Raw genomic sequence first — 24,849 nt, forward strand, 5'->3', positions numbered from 1 at the left:
AAGTCACCACGCTCCCTGCAGTCAAGTTTTTGTATTGATGGAAACTTGTATTAGTAGATTGCACAGTACAGTACATATTCCCTACAATTGACCACTAAATGGTAACACCCCAATAAGTTTTTCAACTTGTTTAAGTCGGGGTCCACTTTCATCAATTCATGGTAAGCATCAACTTCCCGGGGCCACAACAAAGGGATAAAAGGGCCACAGGTTGCAGACGGGTAAGATGTAGTTAGGACGGGGACAAACTAGTACTGTGTTTCTTTACGACTTGTGTCTCGCTTCCAAAACAAAAACAAGTTTTGAATGTAGTTTGCTGTTTGGGCGATGCTAAGCTAACGAGATGCCGACCTGTCCAACATGGAGGTGCAAATTCCCCGAAACTTGTAAATACTGCTTTTATTTTGGAAGCATGAAGAAAGTAGAGGAACGCTATTTGAACAAAAACTGCGGAGACGTGACGCCGTCACGCTGGCCTGGATGACTGGAGTGCTGGTCACAGTACAACTCAGACAAGTCACAGTTTTTTTGTTGCTTTTTTTTTGGAAAGAGCGGAAAGAAAATGTCAGAAGTTCACAGAAGGCACGGTAACACAACACTCATCTTTGTTTTTTTTTCTTCTTGTTGAAAATCTTTGTACATCAGGCTCGTGATTAAAAACAATAATGGCACCAACAAACTGGAAGTAGCCGCACAAAAACATGGCTCAGATTAAAATAGCACTGTTCAGGTCTTAAATCTACGGATTATGAAAGAATTAATTTAGACGCCTTCAGCCCCATTACATGATAAACATTTAGATGATAAACATTGACATGATAAACATTTAGATGATAAACATTGACATGATAAACATTTAGATGATAAACATTGACATGATAAACATTTAGATGATAAACATATCCATGATAAACATTTACATGATAACATTTACATGATAAACATTGACATGATAAACATTTACATGATAAACATCTCCATGATAAACATTGACATGATAAACATTTACATGATAACATTTACATGATGAACATTTACATGATAAACATTGACATGATAAACAGTGACAGGATAAACATTGACATGATAAACATCTCCATGATAAACATTTACATGATAACATTTACATGATAAACATTTACATGATAAACATTGACATGATAAACATTGACATGATAAACATTTACATGATAACATTTACATGATGAACATTTACATGATAAACATCTCCATGATAAACATTGACATGATTAACATTTACATGATAAACATCTCCATGATAAACATTTACATGATAACATTTACATGATAAACATTTACATGACAAACATTTACATGATAAACATTTACATGATAAACATCTCCATGATAAACATTTACATGATAAAATTTACATGATAAACATTTACATGGCAAACATTTACATGATAAACATTTACATGATAAACATTGGCACGACAAACATTGACATGAAAAACATTTACATGATAAACATCTCCATGATAAACATTTACATGATAACATTGACATGACAAACATTGACATGATAAACATTGACATGACAAACATTGACATGATAAAACATCTCCATGATAAACATTTACATGATAACATTGACATGATAAACATTTACATGATAAACATTGACATGATAAACATTTACATGATAAACATTGAGATGACAAACATTGACATGATAAAACATCTCCATGATAAACATTGACATGATAAATATTTACATGACAAACATTTACATGATAAACATAGACATGTTAAACATTGACATGATAAACATTTACATGACAAACATTGACATGATAAACATTGACATGATAAACATTTACATGATAAACATCTCCATGATAAACATTTACATGATAAACATTGACATGTTAAACATTGACATGATAAACATTTACATGACATTGACATGATAAACATTTACATGATAAACATCTCCATGATAAACATTTACATGATAACATTTACATGATAAACCTTTACATGACAAACATTTACATGATAAACATTTACATGATAAACATTGACATGATAAACATCGACATGACAAACATTGACATGATAAACATTGACATGATAAACATTTACATGATAAACATCTCCATGATAAACATTTACATGATAAACATCTCCATGATAAACATTTACATGATAAACATTTACATGGCAAACATTTACATGATAAACATTTACATGATAAACATCGACATGATAAACATTTACATGATAACATTGACATGATAAACATTTACATGATAAACATTTTCCGGTAAGTAGACATTCCTAAAGATGACATATTGGCATGATGATGATGATGTGAGGAACATTTCAGAAGCAGAGTTTGCAGACTACTTCCTGGTTCAAGGAGAAGTTAGTCAGTTTGATTCTGGAATGTTCCATTCATGCCACTGTTGCCATAGGAGGGCTCCTATGTTGATGAAATGCTTTAAGTTAATTCATTGTGATCTTGCTGCTGTGTAAGTAGACAACCAATAAGTAGAAATGGAGATGGATGATTTTGTGCAAAGTAATAATAATTACATTATGACACAGCGTTAATGTCAACACAAAACCAGTACACAAACACACTCACAAACAGGCACACACACACACAGACAGGCAGACAGACAGGCAGACAGACAGATGGACAGACAGACAGACAGACAGTTAACAGTTTTGAGACATGGTAGTTTCCATCAGAGCACCAGTCAGTGGGACAGCTGGTTTTAGCGCACGTTAGCAGCAGCATGCTAAGTGACACACTTCCACCTTTCAAAAAACAGTGAAAAAAAGTAACACACAATTGAATACGTCAACACAACAACAAAAAAAGACGAGTGAGAATACAAAATAAAAAATACACTTTAAAAAAAATTGACAAGTGAGAATTTTTGCAGAACGTATTCTTGCTCAGTAAATATATTTGAATAAATTGTCTTTTTTCTTTTTACATAGAACCCACTGAAGGAAAATATTATAAATATATAATTTCTAACCTCAACTATTGACAAAATGGACGCCACAACATATTACTCAAACACACACACACACACACACACATATATATATATATATATATATATATATATATATATATCCATCCATTTTTCTACCACTTATTCCCTTTTGGGGTCGCGGGGGGCGCTGGCGCCTATCTCAGCTACAATCAGGTGGAAGGCGGTATACACCCTGGACAAGCCGCTACCTCATCGCAAGGCCATATATATATATATATATATATATATATATATATATATATATACATACATACATACATACACAGGTAAACATCACGATTAAAATAAAGGACCATCCATCCATTTTCTACCGTTTGTCCCCTTCGGGATTGCATGTGTGGTCAAAATGTATCACAATTTAATATATTAGGGACAATTTCGTGTATATGTATATATATATATATATATATATATATATTTTAGTAGTTTTTTAAATGAGCAATTGTAACAGTGTAGTGTAAAATACTATAAATAAAAATGCTTTTTACCACAGACTATCAAAACAAAATATATATATTTTTTAAGACTAATGTATTATTTACAAATAAATTAAAACAGATTTTGAGAAATGGAGAATGGTCGAAATGTATCCAACAATTATAACTATAACTAGACTACAACTACAGTATATAAATGAACACTTTTTTCCTCCGAGTTGTCACATTTTGAGCATTAAAATGAACATTAATATCATTTTTTGGCGATAGAGTAAAGTTCATGAATACTTAATACACATCTCTTTCTAGCCTCTGATTTCACGTATGAGCACCGACAAACTCAGTGAAAATTGAAAAATGTTAATAAAAAACTTCTACGACAAACACTAATCATTCTCCCGGTTAGAATAAAAGTGAGAACAACAATTATTTGAATGTGTTTTAGTGCTGGAGTCAATGTTGCTGACACATTCTGTCTTCTAGGCATCATTTGTAAAAGAATATAAATGAGTGTTTGATGAGTACAATCATTAAAAATGAAGATCATTGGGATTGTCAGAAGACATTTGGTTTTGTGTGGACTATGTTGGTCTTTTCCTACCTTTTCTTTTCTAAGCCCATCTTAAAAAGATCCTAGCTGCACTTAATAATGAAAATAATAAAAAAAACATCAACATGACTCCACAATGACAAGAAGATGCATCGTAAAGCAAAACATTACATTCAATGCAGGACATGTCTTCTTTACAAAAAGTAATGTTTTAAAAATGAGTGAAGGACGAGGCACTTTGACATGATTTTAGGGCGCATTGATATCACTTTGACATGATTTTAGGGCGCATTGATATCACTTTGACAGGATGTTATGGAGCATTGATATCACTTTGACAGGATGTTATGGAGCATTGATATCACTTTGACAGGATGTTATAGAGCATTAATATCACTTTGACAGGATGTTAGAGAGGATTGATATCACTTTGACAGGATGTTATAGACCATTGATATCACTTTGATAGGATGTTATACAGGATTGATATCACTTTGACAGGATGTTATAGAGGATTGATATCACTTTGACAGTATGTTATAGAGGATTAATATCACTTTGACAGGATGTTATAGACCATTGATATCACTTTGATAGGATGTTATACAGGATTGATATCACTTTGACAGGATGTTATAGAGCATTAATATCACTTTGGCAGGATGTTATGGAGCATTGATATCACTTTGACAGGATGTTAGAGAGGATTGATATCACTTTGACAGGATGTTATAGACCATTGATATCACTTTGATAGGATGTTATACAGGATTGATATCACTTTGACAGGATGTTATAGAGGATTGATATCACTTTGACAGTATGTTATAGAGGATTAATATCACTTTGACAGGATGTTATAGACCATTGATATCACTTTGATAGGATGTTATACAGGATTGATATCACTTTGACAGGATGTTATAGAGCATTAATATCACTTTGGCAGGATGTTATGGAGCATTGATATCACTTTGACAGGATGTTCTGGAACATTGATATCACTTTGACAGGATGTTATGGAGCAATGATATCATTTTTACAGGATGTTATAGAGCATTGATATCACTTTGACAGGATGTTATGGAGCATTGATATCACTTTGACAGGATGTTATGGAGCAATGATATCATTTTGACAGGATGTTATAGAGCATTAATATCACTTTGACAGGATGTTCTGGAGCATTGATTTCACTTTGACAGGATGTTATGGTGGAGCATTGATATCACTTTGACAGGATGTTATGGAGCATTGATATCACTTTGACAGGATGTTATGGAGCATTGATATCACCTTGACAGGATGTTATAGAGCATTAATATCACTTTGACAGGATGTTCTGGAGCATTGATTTCACTTTGACAGGATGTTATGGTGGAGCATTGATATCACTTTGACAGGATGTTATGGAGCATTGATATCACCTTGACAGGATGTTATAGAGCATTAATATCACTTTGACAGGATGTTATGGAGCATTAATATCACTTTGACAGGATGTTATGGAGCATTGATTTCACTTTGACAGGATGTTATGGTGGAGCATTGATATCACTTTGACAGGATGTTATGGAGCATTGATATCACCTTGACAGGATGTTATAGAGCATTAATATCACTTTGACAGGATGTTATGGAGCATTGATATCACTTTGACAGGATGTTCTGGAGTCACAATGCCACTGTATCACAATGTTAAGGACAATCGATGCCACTTTGATTGGATGTTGAGAAGGATTGACATGCTACTACTTTGACAGCATGTTTAATGAGGTCTGATATCACCAGGGTTGATATCACTTTCACAGGATGATAGGGGATTGGTATCATTCTGATGTTGATATCATTGTACAAAGTCCAAAGCTGCAGATGAAGACATTTGGCCCAGCAAGACGTAGAAGAGTATGAGTAAATGGGCATGGCACTGTGAGGAAGGACCTTCATGGACATATTACTTCACGTCGGCACTAAAAGTGCAGGACTGATATCATCAAATCCTTCATGTCGCCACTAAAAGTGCAGGATTGATATCATCAGGAGCTTCACAAGCTTTGTTCATTGGCTCTCAGCCTAAATGTGGCTTGGATGCACTCGACATTCATACAATAGTGTTGCCATTATTATACAAAATACAACAGCGACCATAACATAATAACAAAATGATTAAATATTACTTTTGAATTCCCTATTTGCCAAGTTTTGAGCGTCAACATGAAGATAAAGAGGCAGCCCTTGTTTGGCTGCACGTGGTCATGATGCACCGCCATCAATCTGAGAATGATTGGAAGAATACGGAGCAGGACAAGGACATTATTCTGGTGTTCCAAGCGTGAAACAGACTTTTCTGATGGCAGTGCGTCAAAGGAGTGAAACCAGGCATGGTCTATAACGCTCAGGAGGTGGACAATCAATACTGAATGACAGCTGTTCATAGTTGCTACACTAATTGACCTTGTCCGCTCCAACAAAAAGCTAAGATGTTGTTTTATAATAGCTATTCATTCATTATTATTATTTTTTAGCATACCGTATTTCCTTGAATATACAGTATGCGCCTGCCTAGAATTACTGCCGGGTCAAACTCGTATCGCAAAATATTATTTCTATTAGTGCATGTCTGGAATTTCCACCGGGTCAAACTCGTTTTGTCAAATAATTAGCATATGCCTAGAATTTCCACCGGGTCAAACTCGTCACGTCACAAATGGAGGAGGCTGATTTCGATCATTTGAAATCGCATAAAGGGAAGAAGATTAAGAGCTATTCAGTAGGATTTAAGTTCCATGCTATTGAATATGCTAAAAAGATCAGTAAGCAGCTATGTTTTATTTATATACCGTAGCTGCGTGTGTCAAATATGAGTCATTAAATGACTCCCGCCTCCTGGTGGTAGAGGGTGCTAGTGATCCTTCTTGCGACTACTCGGCTGCAGAAGAAGTCACAACAAGCAACGATCAATTAGTTTTTCCTCTCGCTTGCACTTTTAACATGGAGGATTACATATCTAAAATAAACCTGTTTTCTAAACTGGACTTTCAATCGAAGCAGGAGGTCATAAAGGAAGATCTCCATCGAGACAGAGAGACCTTTAAAACTGAAGAAAGATAAGGAAGACTTCTATAAACAAGTTATCTATGCTTTTGATCAGAAGGAGCTGCGCATGGACTTCATTTATAAGTAAAGGTAAGACCATAATATTGTTTTTTTTATTAAATGTGCTTTTCATGATGGTATCCTTACATCACACTCAAATTTAGAAGCGCAGGCCTAAATTTACCGCATGCCGTTGTGAGAAGAGGTTTTAAAAAATTAGCGCCAAGGCGGCAATTCAAGGAAATACGGTATCTAACGTTCGAGATGTACAAGTTGGATTTTGACATTGATTATTTTTATATTCCAGCTTTCTTTCCACAGATTTGGACTCCAGTCCTTTTTTTTTTTTGTCTCTCTTTTGCAGAATAGAATGTTTCAATACGATGCAAAACTAATGAATACAGAAACAAATCTGATCTTCTATTTACAAAATCCATGAGGTTTTTTTTGTTTTGTTTTGTTTTGTGTCTATCTTTTGACATACTCAGTACTTTACGGCTGTTTGTAGAAAAAAGCAAAATGCAACATTTAAACAATGAGCATTAACATGTACAAGCGAGGCAATTGTGTGTGTGTGTGCGTGCGTGTGTGTGTGCGTGTGTGTGTGTTTTAAACCTTTGGACTCCATTCAGGCGACTTGTATGGCACTTTGAAGCACAGGACTGTACACAAAGCCAAAGAGGACCCCTACAGTACGATCACAGTTCATTAAAAGAGCTTTAAAAAGGTTGAAAAAGTGAATTTGTAAAGCCTGGACCAAATTGAAGTGAGAATGACAGTGAGGCTGGAATAAGAAAATGCTGGCGCTAATAACTTGAGGAGTACTCTACTTGTGTGTGCGGCGCTTTGGTCTCTTCCGCCCGGCGAGGATTCATGGAGGCGGCGTGGCGGCTGGCGGCGGCGAGGGGGGCGCTCACACGCTCAAGTGGGCAGGCTGATGTTGGCGCTCTCCGCCAGGGGGCTGGACATGCGTATCTGGGAGCTGCTCTTGCTCAGGATGGACAGCTGAGTCCCGCCGTTGACGCCGCTGCTGGCCAAGGAAGGATGCCTCTGCTGCTTCAGGTCCACAGCAAAGTACCGGTTCACGGTCCAGCTGCGCCATTTCCTCTTGATCTCTGACTGCACCTTCAGGGAGAAACTTCACAACGTCATTTTTAATGTACTTTAGGCCTCCACAAAAGCACACTGCACTCATATTTACAGCTACTGGACTAATATGTTGACAAATATAACAACTATCTACAGCAGGGGTCACCAAAGCGGTGCCCGCGGGCACCAGGTCGCCCGTAAGGACCAGATGAGTCGCCCGCCGGCCTGTTCTAAAAATAGCTCAAATAGCAGCACTTACCAGTGAGCTGCCTCTATTTTTAAATTGTATTTATTTACTCGACATTTCTAATTCTAAGAGAGACAAAATGTTGCGATCCGCTGCTCAGATCGTTCGTTGTTTAGATTTTTGAGGTTTTTTTGCGCACTTCCTAATTGGTTTCTGTTGCCATGGTTGCATATTTGTTTCACCTGTTCCTTGTTTCTGGACTCTCACCTGCTTGTTGATTACCATCCTTATTTAAGCCTCGCTCTCTGATCCTAGCCTTGTTTCCCACAACAGTGACGATCTCTATCTCCTGGTAATCCTGTTTTATACCGATTAGCTTCCACGCTATCCCTGTGTTTAGCGCTTTTGGTTTGTTTTATCTACCTAGCACCAGTGTTTTTGTTCTTAGCGTGTTTTTAGTTAATAAATCTACTTGTCTTACCTTTGCGCTGTGTCCGTGCCTGAACTGCATCTTGGAAGAAGCACCTTTAGCCACGTCACACAAAATTCAAATAAAATTTGAAAATCCAAGAAAATATTTGAAAGACTTGCTCTTCACTTGTTTGAATAAATTCATTTATTTTTTTACTTTGCTTCTTGTAACTTTCAGAAAGGCAATTTTAGAGGAAAAAATACAACCTTAAAAATGATTTTAGGATTTTTACCTTTTAAATTCATTCCTCTTCTTTCCTGACAATTTAAATCAATGTTCAAGTAAATTTATTGTTTTTATTGTAAAGAATAATAAATACATTTTAATTTAATTCTTCATTTTAGCTTCTGTTTTTTCGACAAGGAATGTTTGTGAAATATTTATTCAAACTTATGATTAAAATTAGATGGCGGCGCCCGGACGGGCTGCGACACTGCGGTGCTCTTGCTAAAGATGGAACATTTGGCGGAAATGCCGGACAGTTCTGCAGACTTCATGGCTGGCTCGCATCGTGGTCACTCCGTGATCACGTACGACCGCCAGACACTTCTGGATATGGACATATTGGGCCGTTTTGGACTGATAGACGCGGGCGTGCTAAACATGCTAACTAGCATGGGGATTCGTCGGCGGCTACGTCCAGCGGCCTGTGAAGCAGCGGAGTCTAGTAGCAGCGGGGGCCGTCTACGGAGCAGACGCCAGCGGTGTGATCGGAAACGCGGATGTCGAGCGGGGCTAAAAACAAAGCAGAAGGCTAATCCCCACAGAACACCACTTTCCTCCATCCCGAAGACGGATTTAGATGGAAAATGCGAGACTACTGGTCTGGGTAAGGAGTCAGTTAAATTAGAACAAGTTTTTTCTGCTTTGAGTGGTTCAGAGTTGGACATGTGTTTTACTGAGGTGGCTAACTATGATGCGTGCAGTTTATCAAAGCAACAAACAAACAATCGGAAAATCCCCGTTACTGAGGTGGCTAACCATGATGCGTGCAGTTTATCAAAGCAACAAACAAACAATCGGAACATTCCCGTCGTATCAATTCCTAGATATGGTCGTAATTATACTGAATGCACTGGGCATAATAAACACAACATTATTAATATTGCTACTACGGATAATTTGATCAAAAATTCCCTAAAACAGCCCACTACCTATAATATAGGTTTTTTAAACATAAGATCATTGTCTCCCAAAACGTTGTTAGTTAATGATATTATCAGAGACAACAATCTTAACGTCATCGGTCTCAGTGAAACCTGGCTTAAACCAAACGACTTTTTTGCGCTAAATGAGGCATGTCCTCCTAACTTTACACATGCGCATATTGCCCGTCCGCTTAAAAGGGGTGGGGGGGTCGCACTAATATACAACGAAAACTTTAACCTTAGTCCTAACATAAATAATAAATATAAATCGTTTGAGGTGCTTACTATGAGGTCTGTCACACCGCTGCCTCTACACCTGGCTGTTATCTACCGCCCCCCAGGGCCCTGTTCGGACTTTATCAATGAATTCTCAGAGTTCGTTGCTGATCTAGTGACACACGCCGATAATATAATCATAATGGGGGACTTTAATATCCATATGAATACCCCATCGGACCCACCGTGCGTAGCGCTCCAGACTATAATTGATAGCTGTGGTCTCACACAAACAATAAATGAACCCACGCATCGCAACGGTAATACGATAGACCTAGTGCTTGTCAGGGGTATCACCGCTTCCAAAGTTACGATACTCCCGTATACTAAAGTATTGTCCGATCATTACCTTATAAAATTCGAGGTTCAGACGCATGTTCGTCAAACTAATAATAATAATAACTGCTATAGCAGCCGCAACATTAATACGGCCACAACGACAACTCTTGCTGACCTACTGCCCTCGGTAAGGGCACCATTCCCAAAGTATGTGGGCTCTATTGATAACCTCACTAACAACTTTAACGACGCCCTGCGCGAAACCATTGATAACATAGCACCGCTAAAGTTAAAAAAGGCTCCAAAAAAGCGCACCCCGTGGTTTACAGAAGAAACTAGAGCTCAGAAATTATTATGCAGAAAGCTGGAACGCAAATGGCGCACGACTAAACTTGAGGTGCACCATCAAGCATTTAGTGATGGTTTAATAACTTATAAACGCATGCTTACCTTAGCTAAAGCTAATTATTACTCAAATCTCATCCACCGTAATAAAAACGATCCTAAATTTTTGTTTAGTACGGTAGCATCGCTTACCCAACAAGGGACTCCTTCCAGTAGCTCCACCCACTCAGCTGATGACTTTATGCAATTCTTTAGTAAGAAAATTGAAGTCATTAGAAAGGAGATTAAAGACAATGCGTCCCAGCTACAACGGGGTTCTATTAACACTGACACGATTGTATATACGGCGGATACTGCCCTCCAAAATAGTTTCTCTCGTTTTGAGGAAATAACATTAGAGGAATTGTTACAACGTGTAAATGGAATAAAACAAACTGGGAAACTGATCAAGGAGCTCTTTGTATTATTAGGTCCATCAGTGCTAAATATTATAAACTTATCACTTTCCTCGGGCACTGTTCCCCTAGCATTCAAAAAAGCGGTTATTCATCCTCTTCTTAAAAGACCTAACCTCGATCCTGACCTCATGGTAAACTACCGACCGGTGTCTCACCTTCCCTTTATTTCAAAAATCCTCGAAAAAATTGTTGCGGAGCAGTTAAATGAACACTTAGCGTCTAACAATCTATGTGAAACCTTTCAATCCGGTTTCAGGGCAAATCACTCGACGGAGACAGCCCTCGCAAAAATGACTAATGATCTATTGCTAACGATGGATTCTGATGCGTCATCTATGTTGCTGCTCCTCGATCTTAGCGCTGCTTTCGATACCGTCGATCATAATATTTTATTAGAACGTATCAAAACACGAATTGGTATGTCAGACTTAGCCCTGTCTTGGTTTAACTCTTATCTTACTGATAGAATGCAGTGTGTCTCCCATAACAATGTGACCTCGGACTACGTTAAGGTAACGTGTGGAGTTCCCCAGGGTTCGGTCCTTGGCCCTGCACTCTTCAGCATCTACATGCTGCCGCTAGGTGACATCATACGCAAATACGGTGTTAGCTTTCACTGTTATGCTGATGACACCCAACTCTACATGCCCCTAAAGCTGACCAACACGCCGGATTGTAGTCAGCTGGAGGCGTGTCTTAATGAAATTAAACAATGGATGTCCGCTAACTTTTTGCAACTCAATGCCAAAAAAACGGAAATGCTGATTATCGGTCCTGCTAGACACCGAACTCTATTTAATAATACAACTCTAACATTTGACAACCAAACAATTAAACAAGGCGACACGGTAAAGAATCTGGGTATTATCTTCGACCCAACTCTCTCCTTTGAGGCACACATTAAAAGCGTTACTAAAACGGCCTTCTTTCATCTCCGTAATATCGCTAAAATTCGCTCCATTCTGTCCACTAAGGACGCTGAGATCATTATCCATGCGTTTGTTACGTCTCGCCTCGACTACTGTAACGTATTATTTTCGGGTCTCCCCATGTCTAGCATTAAAAGATTACAGTTGGTACAAAATGCGGCTGCTAGACTTTTGACAAGAACAAGAAAGTTTGATCACATTACGCCTGTACTGGCTCACCTGCACTGGCTTCCTGTGCACTTAAGATGTGACTTTAAGGTTTTACTACTTACGTATAAAATACTACACGGTCTAGCTCCATCCTATCTTGCCGATTGTATTGTACCATATGTCCCGGCAAGAAATCTGCGTTCAAAGGATTCCGGCTTATTAGTGATTCCCAAAGCCCAAAAAAAGTCTGCGGGCTATAGAGCGTTTTCCGTTCGGGCTCCAGTACTCTGGAATGCCCTCCCGGTAACAGTTCGAGATGCCACCTCAGTAGAAGCATTTAAGTCTCACCTTAAAACTCATTTGTATACTCTAGCCTTTAAATAGACTCCCTTTTTAGACCAGTTGATCTGCTGTTTCTTTTCTTTTTCTTCTATGTCCCACTCTCCCCTGTGGAGGGGGTCCGGTCCGATCCGGTGGCCATGTACTGCTTGCCTGTGTATCGGCTGGGGACATCTCTGCGCTGCTGATCCGCCTCCGCTTGGGATGGTTTCCTGCTGGCTCCGCTGTGAACGGGACTCTCGCTGCTGAGTTGGAACCGCTTTGGACTGGACTCTCGCGACTGTGTTGGATCCATTGTGGATTGAACTTTCACAGTATCATGTTAGACCCGCTCGACATCCATTGCTTTCCTCCTCTCTAAGGTTCTCATAATCATTATTGTCACAGACGTCCCACTGGGTGTGAGTTTTCCTTGCCCTTATGTGGGCCTACCGAGGATGTCGTGGTGGTTTGTGCAGCCCTTTGAGACACTAGTGATTTAGGGCTATATAAGTAAACATTGATTGATTGATTGATAAAATTCACAAAATGTTTTCTGGCAAATCTAGAACATCTGTAGAATCAAATTTAAATCTTATTTCAAAGTCTTTTGAATGTCTTTTAAAAAAATTATTCTGGAAAATCTAGAAGAAATTATGATTTGTCTTTGTAAGAAATATAGCTTGGTCCAATTTGTTGAATATTCTAACAAGGATTGGATTCTAACGTATTTAAAACATGTCATCAAAATTCAAAAATTAATCTTAATCCGTAAAAATTACTAATGATTTTCCAAAAATTATTATTATTTTTTTTTTTTAAATATTCAAATTAGCTAGTTTTTCCCTTCTTTTTTTTGGTTGAATTTTTAATTTTTAAGAGTCAAAATTGAAGATAAACTATGTTTCAAAATGTATTTTTCATTTTTTTCGTGTTTTCTCCTCTTTTAAACCGTTCAATTAAGTGTTTTTCTTTCATAATTTATTCTCTACAAAAAAACCTTCCGGAAAAGGGAAAAAAATGTACGACGGAATGACGGACAGAAATACCCATTTTTTTGGTATGTATAGATTTATTTATTAAAGGTAAATTGAGCCAATTGGCTATTTCTTGCAATTTATGTATCAAACTGGTAGCCCTTCGCATTAATCAGTACCCAAGAAATAGCTCTTGGTTTCAAAAAGGTTGGTGACCCCTGATCTACTGCTTGTACTCATATTTGGATATTAGTAATACAATGTTGCAGTACAAATGGTAGAGTCCAGGAGCAATCCTAACATGAGGGTTGTTAGAATAATTATGTATAAGTTATCACACAACGTTTATGCTTTAAGGCTGTTGCTATAGTTATTATCAATTGTGCTGAAGTTGTACTTTCTATCTGTGCAAAGGGACATTGTCTTGTATCAATGTTTGTGTCCAGACCCGGCCTGCTGACTGCCAAGGGCGAACATTGCGTGCCGTGACGCAGACAAAGCAGAGACAGGGCGATATTACGAGTGTCAGTACATTTGCATTTCATGAATATTTATATATTGTGTCTAACTGGGGCTGCTGAAATTAACCCCCTTCCTTCAGAGGCAGCCTCAGTGATGTAACCAGGGACCTCCTAAATAAGTAGAAGAGGTTGGTTTTGTTACTAAGTGTACAGCTAAATACTTTTTTGCCCCACTGTATACATACACACACATATATATATATATATATATATATATATATATATATATATATATATATATATATATATATATATATATATATGTCTTGATTGGATTATCCAGAGAATAGTGCTCGATACCGTGGTAGAGCGCAATATGTATGTGTGGGAAAAAATCACAAGACTACTTCATCTCTACAGAACTGTTTCATGAGGTGTTCCCTCAATCATCAGGAGATTTTAATGGAAGCATTCACATACAATGGTTTATATAGGGCACAGAGTGGGTGGGTACAAGCAGGCGTAGGGTGTGGTGATTGGCTCATGTGTTACCTAGGAGGTGTTTCCGTCTGTGGCGGCATGTTGAAATGATTTCACTGCGCTTGTTGAGGGATGACAGATCTGGATGATATATAATAAACAGTTTCTCTTTTAAGCATCGGTTGCATCTTTTATTACCACTGTTGTAAGGTGTGCTGGATGCAAGAATTTGCCATGTTATTGAATATTCAACATTATTGTCTTTGAGGTTCCAAATGTGTTTGCTGAGTTCTGTAGAATTCCGCAAAGTCTGGTTTCTAAAGGAGGCGTTGTGATTATTCCATCTTGTTTTGAACGCTCCTTCGGTTAATCCTACCTTTACTTGGTAAACGACTGATGTCTGTAAGCACCTTCCGTTGAGAGGGCAATCAGGTTTCTTGCGACAGTTACATTCATTATTGGTTTCAGAGTCGTTTAGTCTGGGGGTAGGCAGTCCTTTTGCAATTGCTTTCTTGTGGTTTGAAATGATTTGTTGCATGTTATTCATACAGCTGTAGCTCAATTTAATGTTGTTCTTGTTGAATATTTTTCTTAGGGTGTTGCCTTTGGGGAAGCCTTTGGGCAACTCCCTAAGAAAAATATAGGTAACACATGAGCCAATTACCACACCCTACGCCTGCTTGTACCCACCCACTCTGTGCCCTATATAAACCCTTGTATGTGAATGCTTCCATTAAAATCTCCTGATGATTGAGGGAACCCCTCATGAAACAGTTCTGTAGAGATGAAGTAGTCTTGTGATTTTTTCCCACACCTATATATATACTGTATATATATATATATGTATATATATATACATATACATATATATATTTATATATATAAAGACTTTTCATTGTGTGGTGTTTTGTAATGTTTGTGTAGCAAGGTTACCTCCCCGTTGAGGAAGCAGTAGAGGACAGCCACCACGAAACCCTGCAGGACAGACAAGAGCTCTAGAATCCTGCGATCAACCATTCTGCAGAACTATTTGACAACGAGGACTCCTGTAGTCCGCTTTATGTACCTGGAACGATCCTAGGCCCAACTCGAAGACCAGACGCTCCCTCTTGCTGACGTCCTCGGGAGAGAAGGCAAAGACGGTGTAGTGAATTCCAAAGAGTGGTATGAGCAGGAGGGTGGAGCGAGCCAGGCGCCTGCACAACACACACCACACTTGTTGGACACTATATTAGGAACAGCTGGCATGCAAACGCCGATATATTTTAGCTCCACTTTCTCTTTAACAAGCTTATCTTTCTCTTTAAGAACATTATCTTTCTCTTTTTAAAGGTTATTTTTCTCTTTAACAAGCTTATCTTTGTAATTGCAATGTTTGGCTATTACTCGCTGAATACTGTACTGGTGTTTCTGAACATAGGCAGACATGAACACACCGGAGACAATCAATAGCAGGACAAAAATTATCATGACAAACAATAACATGACAGACAATAACATGAACTATAACCTGATAAACAATAACATGACAGACAGTAACATGAATTATAACATGATAAACAATAACATGACAGACAGCAACATGAACTATAACATGATAAACAATAACATGACAACAAATAACATGATAAAAAAATAACATGACAACAAATAACATGATAAACAATACCATGACAGACAGTAGCATGAACTATAATATGGTAAACAAAAACATGACAACAAATGACATGATAAACAATAACATGACAGACAGTAGCATGAACTATAACATGGTAAACAATAACATGACATCAAATAACATTACAAACAATAACATGAAACACAATAACATGACAAACAATAAAATGACAAGACAATAACATGAACCATAACATGACAAACAATAACATGACGGACAATAACATGAACTATAACATGATAAAAAAATAACACGACTACAAATAACATGATAAACAATAACATGACATCAAATAACATTACAAACAATAACATGAAACACAATAACATGACAAACAATAAAATGACAAGACAATAACATGACAAACCATACCATGACAAACAATAACATGACAGACAATAACATGAACTATAACATGATAAAAAATAACACGACAACAAATAACATGATAAACAATAACATGACAGACAGTAGCATGAACTATAACATGGTAAACAAAAACATGACAACAAATGACATGACAAACAATAACATGACAGACAGTAGCATGAACTATAACATGGTAAACAAAAACATGACAACAAATGACATGACAAACAATAACATGACAGACAGTAGCATGAACTATAGCATGGTAAACAATAACATGACATCAAATAACATTACAAACAATAACATGAAACACAATAACATGACAAACAATAAAATGACAAGACAATAACATGAACCATACCATGACAAACAATAACATGACGGACAATAACATGAACTATAACATGATAAAAAAATAACACGACAACAAATAACATGATAAACAATAACATGACATCAAATAACATTACAAACAATGACATGAAACACAATAACATGACAAACAATAAAATGACAAGACAATAACATGACAAACCATACCATGACAAACAATAACATGACAGACAATAACATGAACTATAACATGATAAAAAATAACACGACAACAAATAACATGATAAACAATAACATGACAGACAGTAGCATGAACTATAACATGGTAAACAAAAACATGACAACAAATGACATGACAAACAATAACATGACAGACAGTAGCATGAACTATAACATGGTAAACAATAACATGACATCAAATAACATTACAAACAATAACATGAAACACAATAACATGACAAACAATAAAATGACAAGACAATAACATGAACCATAACATGACAAACAATAACATGACGGACAATAACATGAACTATAACATGATAAAAAATAACACGACAACAAATAACATGATAAACAATAACATGACAGACAGTAGCATGAACTATAACATGGTAAACAATAACATGACATCAAATAACATTACAACCAATAACATGAAACACAATAACATGACAAACCATACCATGACAAACAATAACATGAAAAGACAATAACATGAACTATAACATGATAAACAATAACATGACAGACAGTAGCATGAACTCTAACATGGTAAACAATAACATGATATCAAATAACATTACAAACAATAACATGAAACACAATAACATGACAAACCATACCATGACAAACAATAACATGACGAGACAAAAACATGAACTATAACATGACAAACAATAACATGACAAGACGATAACATGATAAACAATAACATGACAGACAGTAACATGAACTATAACATGATAAACAATGACATGACAACCAATACTATGACAAACTATATCATGAAAAACAATAAAATGAAACACAATAGCTTGAACTATTACATGATAAACAATAACATGACAAGACAATAACATGAACTATAACATGATAAACAATAACATGACGGACAGTAGCATGAATTGTAACATGGTAAACAATAACATGACATCAAATAATATTACAAACAATAACATGAAACACAATAACATGACAAACCATACCATGACAAACAATAACATGACAAGACAATAACATGAACTATAACATGACAAACAATAACATGACAAGACAATAACATGAACTATAACATGATAAACAATAACATGACAGACAGTAACATGAACTATAACATGATAAACAATAACATGACAACCAATACTATGACAAACCAAATTATGAAAAACAATAATGTGAAACACAGTCGCTTGAACTATAACATGAAACACAATAACATGACAAACCATACCATGACAAACAATAACATGACGAGACAAAAACATGAACTATAACATGACAAACAATAACATGACAAGACGATAACATGATAAACAATGACATGACAACCAATACTATGACAAACCATATTATGAAAAACAATAAAATGAAACACAATAGCTTGAACTATAACATGATAAACAATAACATGACAAGACAATAACATGATCTATAACATGATAAACAATAACATGACAACAAATAACATTACAAACACTAACATGAAACACAATAACATGACAAACCATACCATAACAAACAATAACATGACAAGACAATAACATGAACTATAACATGACAAACAATAACATGAACTATAACATGATAAACAATAACATGACAGACAGTAACATGAACTATAACATGATAAACAATGACATGACAACCAATACTATGAAAAACCATATTATGAAAAACAATAAAATGAAACACAATAGCTTGAACTACATGATAAACAATAACATGACAGACAGTAACATGAACTATGACATGATAAACAATAACATGACAAACAATAACATGAAACAATAATATGAACTATAACATGATAAACAATAGCATGACAGACAGTAACATGAACTATAACATGATAAACAATGACATGACAACCAATACTATGACAAACCATATTATGAAAAACAATAAAATGAAACACAATAGCTTGAACTACAACATGATAAACAATAACATGACAGACAGTAACATGAACTATGACATGATAAACAATAACATGACAAACAATAACATGAAACAATAATATGAACTATAACATGATAAACAATAGCATGACGGACAGTAACATGAACTATAACATGATAAACAATAACATGACAACCAATACTATGACAAACCATATTATGAAAAACAATAAAATGAAACACAATAGCTTGAATTATAACATGATAAACAATAACATGACAGACAGTAACATGAACCATAACGTGATAAACGAAAACATGACAAACAATAACATGAAACAATAATATGAACTATAACATGATAAACAATAGCATGACAAACAATACACAACAGACCACACGCCCTGATGTGGGAATCTGAAGATGTCGTGGTGGCTTGTGCAGCCCTTTGAGACATTTGTGATTGAGGCCTATATGGTAAGTTAACTTTCACTGATTGATTGCTGAAGTGAAATTCATCCTAAAGTACACCTGTCACTCATCTTTGCACCGACCTGATCACTGACGTATAACAACACACCTTTCAGGTAATAATCCACCATTCAAATAATGTGTGTTCAAAATAATTTGTGTGATGAATTAAACGGTGCCAAACATGGATATATGTGGAGAGTGTTTAGCATTTTCCCATCATGCTTTGTAATTAAATTTAAATGGGAGTAATTTTGAATTTTTTTTATGGTGAATGAACATTTTTTTTAAATGTCCGCAAAGTTCAGTGAGCAGTATGTGTTACGTGTGACCATGTCTGTTAAGAGTTGTTGTTGGTTGTATTTTTTTTGCCCCATGACTAGGTAAGGTTGTTTGCATTGGGTCATATAACTAAATGCTGTGGATGTCCAATCAGAACATATTTAAAAGCCATTGACCTGAAATACTAAAGTTGTCCACTAGATGGCAAGATAGCAGCATCATCAAAATCATCAGACTATGATGATATAAATGAATGAAAATAAAATAAAATAGAAAATGATGACATCAATGAATGCTATCTTGCCATTGGTAAGATTTCTAATGAAACACATGACGGGGCCAAATCAAAGACGAAAGCAGGTTGCACTTGGCCCCTCCAGCCGTGGTTTGGGTACCCCTGTTCTGAATGGAAACCTTCACCAATCATTAAATGTCTGTGTCTTACGTTCCAATATTATGTCAAACAAACACTTTATAAAAGGGTGATAAAAAGTTAAATATATAAAATTAACTATATATATATATATATATATATATATATATATATATATATATATATATATGTATATATATATATATATATATATATACATACATATACATATGCACATATATACATGTATACATATATTTACATACATATACATATAAAAATATACACCTATTCATATATATACACAGATATATACAAATATATATACACACATACATATATATGTATACATATATATAAACATATATATATATATATTTACATATACATGTATATACATATACATACATATATACATATATTTACACATATATACACACACATACATATATAAACACATATACATATAAATACACATATACATTTATACATACATACATACATGAATATACACATATGTATTTATGTATATATACAGTATATATGGATATATGTGTATATATACATATATGTATGTGTGTGTCAATATATATTAGGGCTGCAACAACTAATCGATTAAAATCGATTATAAAAATGGTTGGCGATTAATTTAGTCATCGATTCGTTGGATGTATGCAATGCGTATGCGCTGAGGCTCTTTTTTTCACCCCCTAAACCTTTATTTATAAACTGCAACATTTACAAAAAGCTGATAAACAATAATCAACAAAAAATAAATGTAAGTTCATAAACTGTGAAAAGAAATGAAACAATGCAATATTCAGTGTTGACAGCTAGATATTTTGTGAACATGTTCCATAAATATTGATGTTAACATAATGTAACATACAAAACTCCACTTGGAAGAATTGGTGTTTTGTCGCAACTCGATCATAGTTTACTGCGACAGGTTCACTATTAAATATGTTATTGGGGCCCAAAATCTGTTCTTAAAAAGACCCAAGAAAACTGAGAGGTTAACACCAATTACTGTTAGCCAAGGGGTACTGGTTTCTAGTCCCGGTCTGGTTAAGCGCAAACTTTAAAAGTTCCAGTTGGAAGAGCTGAGTAGTTGACACCATTGGTCAACAAACAAGGGGAACTGGGTTCAAATCTCAGTAAAGAGTCAGAGTTTTGTTTCACTATCATTGTGGTTTAGTGCGACCGGTTCTCATGCTGAGTGGTTAAAGCAGCTATCTTCCAATCAAAGGGTAGGGAGTTCATTGGTCAGGTCCATCGGTAACTTGGAAATCTCCAGTCACAGTTTTATATCATAGTTTACCATGAACGGTTGGCAATTAAATATGTCATTGGGGCCTGAAATCTCGATTGCAGTACACCGAGGATAGCTGAGTAGTTGAAGCAGCTGCCTCCCAATCAAAGGATACGTGGTTCAAATCCAGGCAGGCCCATCCATAACTAGGAAAGCTCCAGCCGAATGAGTTAGTGTTTTATATCATAGATTACCGAGACAGGTTCCCAATTAAATATGTCATTGGGGCCTGAAATTGTTCTGTAAGAAGTCCAAGGGTAGCTGAGTGGTTAAAGCAGCTAGCTGCAAATCAAAAGGGTCTGGGTTCAAAACCCACGCAGGTCCATCGGTAACTCTGAAAGCTCCAGTAGCAAGAGTAAACGTTTTGTATCATAGTTTACTGAGACAGGTCCGCAAATAAATATGTCATTGGGGCCTGAAATTGTTCTGTTAGAAGTCCAAGGGTAGCTGAGTGGTTAGAGCAGCTAGCTACAAATCAAAAGGGTCTAGGTTCAAATCCCATCCAGGTCCATCGGTAACTATGAAAGTTCCAGCAGCAAGAGTAAATGTTTTATATCATAGCTTACTGAGACAGGTCCGCAAATAAATATGTCATTGGGGCCCGAAATATATGACAGAGACATCCAAGGATAGCTGAATGGTTAAAGCCGCTAGCTCCCAAACGAAGAGTGCAAGGTTCAAATCCCTGCCAGGTTCACTGGTAACTATGAAAGCTCCAGCAGCAAGAGTAAATATTTTATATCATAGTTTACTGAGACAGGTTTGCGATTAAATATGTCATTGGGGCCCGAAATCTTGTCTAACGAAGACCAAGGATAGCTGAATGGTTAAACAGCTAGCTCCCAATCAAAGGGTTCTGAGGTCAATCCCAGTCACCTCCCCCACATCAAAGTAAAGTTAAGTGGTAGCTGGTTAATTAACTTATAGTTAACAAGGTAAGTATGGGTAATAATAATAAGAAGAAATAATCTATAGTCCAAAAGTCTAAGGGTAACCTCGGGGGTTAGCTCCTCCTGTGTGCTGAGGCTAAAGTTGGGAAGTGTACCATCGGTAATTGCTGGCTGGGAATAGGAACATGAATAATTAATCATTGTGAGTGTTGACCAATTAGCTCTCCTTGGTTAATTAGTCAATTGGTTAATAAAAAAACAACCAATAAATATAACAAATTGGAATAATTGAAGAGAGAAAACTTTCTAATTGGATAATGAAAAACAAAAGAAAAATAAATGGGATAAATAAAAACAGGGGAAGTCAGTGGATAATCAAATGAGACAATAAATAAGAAAAGATAAAAGACGGAGGACGAATCCTCCTCCGTCTGACTAATTGCAATTGGAGATTAAAAACTATAAATAAGTAATAATTGGATGATGAAAAAAAGATAAAGCACAACTAAAATATGTATTACCTCATAATTTTAATAAATGATATGTACAGTCTTCTTTCTTTTCTTAATTGTTATTTTTTTATTATCCATCCCATCTTTTTTTTAAATTCTTTTTTCATTATCCAATTAGAATTTTTCCCTCTCTTCAATTATTTCAATTTGTTGTAGTTATTGGTACTTTTATATATTAACTAATTGACTAATTGATGGTCAGACAGAGGAGAGCTAATTGGTCAACACTCACAATGATTAATTATTCATGTTCCTATTCCCAGCCATCCCAGCCAGCAATTATCGATGGTACACTTACCAACTTTAGCCTCAGCACACAGGAGGAGCTAACCCCCGAGGTTACCCTTAGACTTTTGGACTATAGACTATTTGTTATTATTATTATTACCCATACTTACCTTTTTAACTATGAGTTGATTAACCAGCTACCACTTAGCTTTACTTTGTGTGGGGGAGGTGATACACCCCATATTGTCCGGCGTCCCCACTCCTGCATACTTTGGCTTGGCAAGCCGATCGACCTGACCGGGATTGAACCCAGAACCCTTTGATTGGGAGCTAGCTGTTTAACCATTCAGCTATCCTTGGTCTTCTTTAAACAAGATTTCGGGCCCCAATGACATATTTAATTGCAAACCTGTCTCAGTAAACTATGACATAAAATATTTACTCTTGGTGCTGGAGCTTTCATAGTTACCAGTGAACCTGGCAGGGATTTGAACCTTGCACTCTTTGATTGGGAGATAGCGGCTTCAACCATTCAGCTATCCTTGGATGTCTCAGTGATATATTTCGGGCCCCAATGACATATTTATTTGCGGACCTGTCTCAGTAAACTATGATATAAAACATTTACTCTTACTGCTGGAAATTTCATAGTTACCGATGGACCTAGATGGGATTTGAACCCAGCCCCCTTTGATCTGTAGCTAGCTGCTCTAACCACTCAGCTATCCTTGGTCTTCTTTAGACAAGATTTTGGGCCCCAATGACATATTTAATTGCAAACCTGTCTCAGTAAACTATGATATAAAACATTTGCTCTTGCTGTTGGAGCTTTCATAGTTACCATTGAACCTGGCAGGGGTTTGAACCTTGCACTCTTTGATTGGGAGATAGCAGCTCTAACCATTTAGCTATCCTTGGATGTCTTAGGGATAGAATTCGGGCCCCAATGACATATTTATTTGCGGACCTGTCTCAGTAAACTATGATATAAAACATTTACTCTTGCTGCTGGAACTTTCATAGTTACCGATGGACCTGGATGGGATTTGAACCCAGACCCCTTTGATCTGTAGCTAGCTGTTTAACCATTCAGCTGTCCTTGGATTTCTTCCGCCAAGATTTCGGGCCCCAATGACATATTTAATTGCAAACCTGTCTCAGTAAACTATGATATAAAACATTTGCTCTTGCTGTTGGAGCTTTCATAGTTACCATCGAACCTGGCAGGGGCTTGAACCTTGCACTCTTATGATTGGGAGATAGCAGCTCTAACCATTTAGCTATTCTTGGATGTCTTACGGATAGAATTCGGGCCCCAATGACATATTTATTTGCGGACCTGTCTCAGTAAACTATGATATAAAAATTTACTCTTGCTGCTGGAACTTTCATAGTTACCGATGGACCTGGATGGGATTTGAACCCAGCCCCCTTTGATCTGTAGCTAGCTGTTTAACCATTCAGCTATCCTTGGATTTCTTCAGCCAAGATTTTGGGCCCCAATGACATATTTAATCGCAAATCTGTCTCAGTGCGCAATGATATAAAACATTTGCTCTTGGAGCCTTCATAGTTACCATTGAACCTG

The 24,849-nt window shown here is 36.4% G+C and overlaps 1 protein-coding gene across 3 annotated transcripts in view; it reads right to left on the reverse strand.

The window, feature by feature from the left end:
• Window positions 1-4,259: 4,259 nt before the first annotated feature.
• Window positions 4,260-24,849, reverse strand: part of LOC133568856 (pituitary adenylate cyclase-activating polypeptide type I receptor-like) — a 72,853-nt gene continuing 52,263 nt past the window's right edge. For all 3 annotated transcript variants that reach the window (XM_061921035.1, XM_061921033.1, XM_061921034.1), the window contains 3 exons: window positions 15,757-15,886; window positions 15,624-15,665; window positions 4,260-8,246 (listed from right to left, as the gene is read on the reverse strand). In XM_061921035.1, coding sequence (XP_061777019.1) covers window positions 8,043-8,246; window positions 15,624-15,665; window positions 15,757-15,886 — 376 coding nt within the window. In that variant the 3' untranslated portion in view covers window positions 4,260-8,042. The remainder of the gene's footprint in view (window positions 8,247-15,623; window positions 15,666-15,756; window positions 15,887-24,849) is intronic.

The sequence above is a fragment of the Nerophis ophidion genome, linkage group LG14 (genome assembly GCF_033978795.1).
Source record: "Nerophis ophidion isolate RoL-2023_Sa linkage group LG14, RoL_Noph_v1.0, whole genome shotgun sequence".
Lineage (NCBI taxonomy): Eukaryota > Metazoa > Chordata > Actinopteri > Syngnathiformes > Syngnathidae > Nerophis > Nerophis ophidion.